At 51.4% G+C, this 7,234-nt stretch overlaps 1 protein-coding gene across 2 annotated transcripts in view; it reads left to right on the top strand.

Annotated features, from left to right (window-relative positions):
- The first annotated feature begins 1,059 nt into the window (after nt 1–1,059).
- BSN (bassoon presynaptic cytomatrix protein) overlaps nt 1,060–7,234 on the top strand; it is a 90,585-nt gene continuing 84,410 nt past the window's right edge. For both annotated transcript variants that reach the window (XR_014144725.1, XM_081817721.1), the window contains exon 1: nt 1,060–1,289. Coding sequence is in view for 1 of the 2 variants with exons in the window: in XM_081817721.1 (XP_081673847.1) it covers nt 1,060–1,289 (230 nt within the window). In the remaining variant the exon portion in view is untranslated. The remainder of the gene's footprint in view (nt 1,290–7,234) is intronic.

The following is a 7,234-nucleotide window of genomic DNA, read 5'->3' on the forward strand; positions in this document are numbered from 1 at the left end:
TACCCTCAGGAAAGCACAGGTTTGTATGAGAAGCCATGAGGCAGAGCATCCTGAGTAGTGTGCAAACACTGAAGTCTGTGGAAGTGAGATAACGGAAAAGTAATTCGGTGAGCTCTCAGGTTAATGCAGAGGCAGCTGCAGCCTCTCATCTAGACAGTCTCCGGGAGCCACAACTCAGGGCTCTGAGAAATATCAACTCTTCTTTCCCATCCTCAAGGTCACTGTCTGAGGGCCTACAGGGGCAGCCTTCCATTTGGCTTTAGGCCAGCCCTGACACACCCTCCACCTTTCCCAGAGACACACTGCCTGAGACTCCTGTCCCGTGGGACCAGGCCCTCAGCTTGAATCCCAGAAGGTTCCCATGGCCATCTGGATAAACTCTCCACTACCCAGCTGGCCTTCGAGACCCTCACAATCTGGCCCCATCGCCAAGTATCCTCTGTCTCTGTCCCTCCATGACCTTGCGCCTCTGAACATCCTCGTTCCTTGCCTTTCCAACTCCTAAACATTCTTTGAGGCCACACTCGGCCACTCTCTGAGGCCTGTCCCCACGAAGCCTGCTGGCTGGGGCACCGAGTTTTCCCAAACGACGGCCCCTACTCCCAAGTTTCCCGGGACAGGAAGCGCCACTGACAACAGGGCAGGGCACGGCGCGACGCCCCCAGGGCCCCTTCTTGTGGCCGGTGCCCCTCCATCCTGGTTCAGTGGGACGCCACCGCCAAACCCCGCTAGGCTCCAAGTAGCAAAAGCTAGCGGTGTCGTCCTCGAAGGGCGCATGCGCTGGCGCCGGCGGCTGTTTCCCGGCGATCCCGCCGCTGGCTTCTGGACACGCGTCTTCACTGCCTGGCTGAATAGCGCGCGCGCGCCGGGGGTAGGGGGGCGGGGAGGGGCGTGTGCAGGGTAGGGGCGCGCGGGCCGCGCATGCGCATGCGCAGCGGCAAGCGGCGGCGCGAGCCGAGTTGGGAGATGGCGGCGGCGGCGGCGCCGAGCGTGTGAGCAGCAGCCCGGGAGCCGCCGGCCCGGGCCCAGCACGACCCCGACCCCGCCCGCCCGCCAGCCATGGGCAACGAGGCCAGCCTGGAGGGCGGCGCTGGCGACGGGCCCCTGCCTCCCGGAGGCACCGGCCCTGGCCCGGGCCCCGGCGCAGGGAAGCCGCCTTCAGCACCTGCCGCTGGCGGACAGCTCCCCGCTGCAGGCGCGGCGAGGGCGACTGCGGGACCACCGGGCCCAGATCCCGGCCCCGGCCTGGGCCCCGGCCCCGGCCCCGGCCCCGGCCCCGGTCCGGGCAGGTAAGCGCACGTCGTGGCACCTGGGGGGGGTGGGGGGGCGGGGAGCTGCAGCCTGAGGCCGGGGCCGGGGCCCGCGACCCCTCGATGTAGTCTGTACAGCGAGGTCAGACGTCCGGCCACACTTTGAACCCGGTCCGATTGGCGGGAGCCGGCTGGCCTCAGGGAGAGGTCCTCTCTTTCAAGCCACCTTGCCTAGGTAAGGCAGGATGGTGAGTGAGCGCTGGGTCAGTCAGGGCCTGCAGACCGTGACTCCGTCACGAACCCCAAATTTGCTAACCCCCCAACGCTGGGCTCAGGAGGGGCTTATGTAACCTCAGCCTAGTCCCTCCGCACTGGGGAGCAGTGGGATGGAAAACGTCCTCCCTGTCTGCTGGTGTCTGCATGTGTCCATTGTGTTGGGCCAAGGAAAGAGCACAATGGGAGTGGCTGTCAGGGAAGATAAGTGTCACTGCGAGGAACAGAGAGATATGGAAATAGTTGAACCATGAACTTGGTCATGTGCTTTCCTCAGGAATTTAGTGACTATAATCATCTTTGGAGGAAGGGAAAATGCCACTGGACACCAAAAAGTACTTATTTAGGCTCAAAATATGAACAGAGTCATGTGCTTTCACCAAGGTTTAGTGAAACACTCCAGGGTGAGGCAAAAATGCTATTGAAGCATCTATCACCAAATATGTTCTTGTTGCCTTATGATTTAGATTACCACCTCAAACCAGGGAAAAACTGAAACCCACATAGGATGCTTTTAACAGAACATATCTGATCAAATACTGTGAAACCAGCTTGTTTAAAATGTATGCCAACTGAGGTCCTACAAAAACACTCAAGTGGTTGTGAATGCAATGGAAGGGAATGCCAATATATGATAGATTAGTAGACTGAAAACTCAGGAAAGCTACCAAGAGACAACAGGATAAAATGGAAGGCATTATCTTTACACCAAATGCGCCTAGGGAGTAGCAAAACCCCAGGCGGGGAGGTGGGGGGAGGGGGCACTTCTGGTTCCATGTGAGTCTGCTGATCATGTTGCCTTAGCTTTTCTGTGTGGGAGCACACGAACTGTGAGAGAGCATGATTTTTGATTCTTCAGCTGTCCAACTGTGCCTCTCATGTGTTTATTTCCTCAGAAGTCATTTCTTAGACAATCAACAGTAATGAAAGGCTCTTAATAGCCTGAAACCTGACGCAGACAGGCCAGCCTGTGAGCCCCCTCTTGAAAGGGGGAATCTGCCCATTTTACATTAGCTATTAGAGTAATGCAATTGGTTAGCCTACGGTTCTTAGCACTGCAAATACCGTCCATCTTGCTGCGTGTTGAGCTGCTGTTTGAGTTTTAGCTTGAGGGAGCCTCACCCAGGCTTTAGAGCTCGCTCTCCAAGGGAAAGCGTCTACAGCTGAATGGAAAAACACCCTGTTATTGGTAGTTCTCTATATGGGGAATTTGACATTTCTCTTCTGGTAACCAAACAGGCTGCTCTGCTTATAGTTTACCTGATGTTGTGGAGCCAAGCATCTGACATTTTGGAAAGATTTGGGCAGCTCAGAGGGGCAAGAAGGAGACTGGTGTCTACTACTCATATTCCTTTTTTGGGGTTTCATTTCTACCCCATCTATGCATTTTGCTATAGGGCAGACCCATGAACTACTGTAGGTTGAGGAACCATGGGGCTCCTGTTGGAGTTGGTAGTCACATAAGTTGCTCCTGGCTGTGGGCAAGCCTCACCCATGGGCCGGTGGTGCTAAGGTCCTACGGCTGTCAAGCTCAGGGTGATCTGGCTACTTGTCACCAATCAGGACTAGGGTCCCTTAGGAGATGGGATTTACTGCTTCAGCTGATATTCAGCTTGTCACAGTACCTCACATGAGCAGCACCTCCATGGTATGTCTCTCCTTCAGCATTAGAATGGCTTCTGCTTCTCACCAGCACATCTCAGGTACCTGATGCTAAGTTAAGCATGTTCTGTTCAGAGAGGCTACTGAACAGATTGGCCCACTGATGGAGGAAAAGCCCCGTGGCATGTGCTTCTGGGCATTCAGGAAAGAGCAGCGGCACAGTTTCAAACAGGCTTGCAAATTTGGAGGCAGTTGGAAGCCTCATCGAGGCAGGTGCAGGGTCAGGTAAGGGCGAGATCATTTTACTAACCCCAGAGGGGAGTGGAACTGAGGTTCTGGGGGAGTCGATTGCTGGCTCTTTCCTGTTGCCATATTACCCCTTGGTACCCCAGAGTTAGTCTCTTCATCCTCATACTGAGCTCACTTGGGTTCTGTGAGGGGGCGGCTCTGCCATTTATGACTGAAGAGCCTGACTTGAATCCCATAAGTGGCAGCACCACCACACCCATAGCGCTGCCTCTTAGCCCGTTTGGATGATATGGCACTTTGGGCATTGGGGAGTCCCTCAAGGCAGGGCTCTCTGCTTCTGGTCTCAGGGTAGCACGTACAGTTATATAGGCTCTACCTTTCTCAAGAAGTGCCAGATCGGAGAAGGCTCTGCTGTCCGAGCTGTAGGTCCTGGTGTGGGCTGCATCCTCCTAGAGGAAGGGGCACCTTTCATTCATTCATTCATTCATTCATTCACTTATTTTTATGCCTGATGTACAGTGAAGTGCTCAAGTTGATGGGATTTAACCTATATACATACTCATGACATGCCACCAGTTCAAGATGAAACTTTATCAGTACCCCAGAAAGCACCTTTTTTTTTTTTTTAAAGATTTTATTTATTTATTAGAGAGCGAGCGAGAGAGAAACAGCATGAGAGAGGAGAGGGTCAGAGGGAGAAGCAGGCTCCCCGCCGAGCCGGGAGCCCGATGTGGGACTCGATCCCAGGACGCCGGGACCATGACCTGAGCCAAAGGCAGTCGCTTAACCAACTGAGCCACCCAGGCGCCCCAGAAAGCACCTTTTTAAAAAATTGCACAAAGGAGCCACATAAACCAGTGACAACCTGTCTAATCTATAGTGGACTTGGTGTGGACTTGACATGTTCTGACATTTGCGGATTGGTCTTCAGTCAATTAGCCAAGGTGTATTTACCAGTATCGAGAGCAAGCACTGTGCTGGGCTCTGTGGAGGGTCTGGAAGGGTATACAGTGCTCCCCGGTCCTCTAGCACCTCACAGTCTTGTTGGTGAGACAGCCCTCAAAGAGCCAAATCATGGAATTTGGCTGGGCAGCTCCGTATCTGAGCAGCTCAGACTGAGAAGGCTCGGTGTCTGAGCAGCTCAGTGTCTGAGAAGTGCCAAATAGACAGTGCTTATAGAACGGTTGTCAAGTGAGAAGAGTGGAGAGGTTTTAAAAGAAGGAGAAACCCAAGGCATGCGGGAAAAATGGTGGGGTTCTGAGATGTGGAGAGGGAGAAATAGCATGAGGAATGTGGTCTACATAGGCAGGGATGGCGAGCAGAGAATGGGGCCAAGTGCAGGCGTGTAGAGGAGAGCTGGGGCAGACCAGGCGAGGCACCTTTCCCTCATTACCCGTCAGAATCCCTGATCACCTCGAGGTTACCTCTCACTCACTTCCAGCTCATCTGCCGTGGAGACATCTTGAACCAACGGCAGCGGGCACACAGAGCCTGGTCGTGTGCTGGAAGGTGGGTGAGGCTGCTCTGTGAGCCACCGTCTGAGTTCCTTTCTCAAAATGGCTTTCTATCCCAATAAGAAAACAAAAATAACAATAAATGGGTTTGTTGGGTATAGTATATCCAGTCTGGGATTAGCCAGACTTGTTATACTGTATCAGCTACCAGTTAGGCTCTAGAAAAATCTGGGATTCATGTGTAAGGATGAAATGAAAGGATATAATTGCCAGGTTTAGAAATAACAGCGCTTTATCATTCAGAGATCCTGTTGGGCCCCAGGAGCTGGATTCTTATGGGGGGCATGACGTGGGGATTGTACTAAAGTGACCTAACATCTGAATGGTGATGATGTCAAAATTTCACCCAAAGGGGCAGCCATTTCTCATCTTTTGCCAGGGAGAAAGGAGCAGCTTTGAAAATAGAGCTTTTCCTAGCATCGGTAAGACTCATAAATTGCTGCTAAAAAAAAAAAAAAAGTTATAGAGATGTTGGGGAAGAAAGTCCATCTTCTTTTTCTTCTTCTTCTTTTTTTTTTTAACTTTTTATTATGGAAAATTTCAAATCTACATAGAAGTTGAGAGAATAAGCTAATGAACTTCCATGTTCCCATTGTTCAGTCAGTTATCACCAACTCATGGCTGATCAAGTTTGTCTGTTCCTCACCTGCCATCCCCCATGAAGGCCACTTCCAGACATCCCCACATTGCATCATCCGTATTTCAGTGTGTATTTCTAAGACATACGGGCTTTGTATGAACGTTACCACAATACCACGATCACACCCAAACAGGAAAACAATTCCTTCTTCCTTTTATTTTTAATTTTAATTTTTTTTAAAGTAATCTCTGCGCCCAACATGGGGCTTGAACTCATGACCCTGAGATCAGAAGTTGAATGCTCTACAGCAGGTGGACACCCTGATAACCATCCCTTCTTCATTTCAGCAAATACCAGTTAGGGTTCAGGTTTTCTGATTATCTGACGAATTTATTTTTACAGTCGATTTGTTTGAATTGTGATCTAAACAGGGTCTACACATTGCATTTGTTGGATACATTTTTTGAGTTTCTTTCAATCTATAGATTACATCTCCTTTTTTTTCCACCTTGCAAGATATGATTGGAGGACTTAGTCATTTGTCCTGTGGTTCTCGCATTCTGGATTATGCTGATTGTATCTCTGTGGTGTCATTTAAGATGTTCCTCTGTTCCTATTTTTTCCTTTAAGCTGGAACTTGTATCTAGAAGCCATTCAGATTCTAATTTCGTTCTTGATGGTCAAGAAATTCTAGTTTTTTAAAAAAGAGTTTGTCGAGGCCTTTGGCCGTGAAGGGGCTAGGAGTTCACTGAAAGTAGAGCCAGACTTTGGACTAGTTTGGGAGCCAAAGAATGATGCAATGGGGCACTTTTCTGTTCTTTTTTTTCTAAAGTTCTTCCTCTGAGTAGGTTTGGTTTTGGGTTTAAGAGGGCAAAGCTTTCAGAGCCCTTGGGTCATGCCTTTTCACCCAGCTTTGGGGAACACTCCCTGTATATGTGAGTAGTAGGCTGCTAGGAGATAGGGTTTGGGGCTTCAATAAATCCTCTCTCTTCTCAGAGATCCTGCCCTTTCTTCGTGTCAGTGACAGGAGTGGGGAGAGACAGACCCTACTATGTGAACCTCTGGCTCACAGGTTTAGGCCCACTATGTGTGGGCTCTTTGAGGGGAAATCTGTTCCTGGAGACTGTGGCCCATGGGCAAGAAGTTGGGGCTGGCTGGGGAGGTAGGTTGGCAAAGGCATCACAACAGTTCTGACTACTCTCACTGGAGGTCTGCTTCACTGTGGACACTCTGCTCCATGTTTTTACACATACTTCTTCCTCACTTCCTCTGCCTGGCCATGCTGCTCTTGTAGGCCCCGTCTGTCTGGGTCTTATTCATCCTTCCTGCCTGGGGACTCACTGTTTACAATGGTGACATGGTGGCTGAGACCTGCCTGCCTACAGTAAGAGCCAAGTGTCGCTTTAGGACTTGAGGCCTTCCTGGTGGGCTGGGACTTGGTGGACAATCTAGCCACATGGGGACTCCTGCCTGGGCCTCTCAGTTGGTGGCAAGGGCATGTCCTGCTGGCATTGATACTGCATTGGTAAGACTCGCTCAGGCTCCTTTCCTGTCTCGAGGACCCTCTCCTCCTCCATTCACCAGCATGGTGGTGGAAGCTAGTCATAGCCAGGGAATGAGTTGGCACCATGGCCTCTGGGACCTGTGGTAGGGGAGGTGGAATTCTGGTGTCCCTGTCCCTGTGGCTCCCTTCCTGCAGATGGGGCCTCTGGTGGGTGTCTGTTGCCCCATGGCATTCCCGCAGCTCGTGTGTCTTACACATTCGG

The sequence above is a fragment of the Leptonychotes weddellii genome, chromosome 1 (assembly GCF_054177405.1).
Source record: "Leptonychotes weddellii isolate Sample4059 chromosome 1, ASM5417740v2, whole genome shotgun sequence".
NCBI classification, from domain to species: Eukaryota; Metazoa; Chordata; class Mammalia; order Carnivora; family Phocidae; genus Leptonychotes; species Leptonychotes weddellii.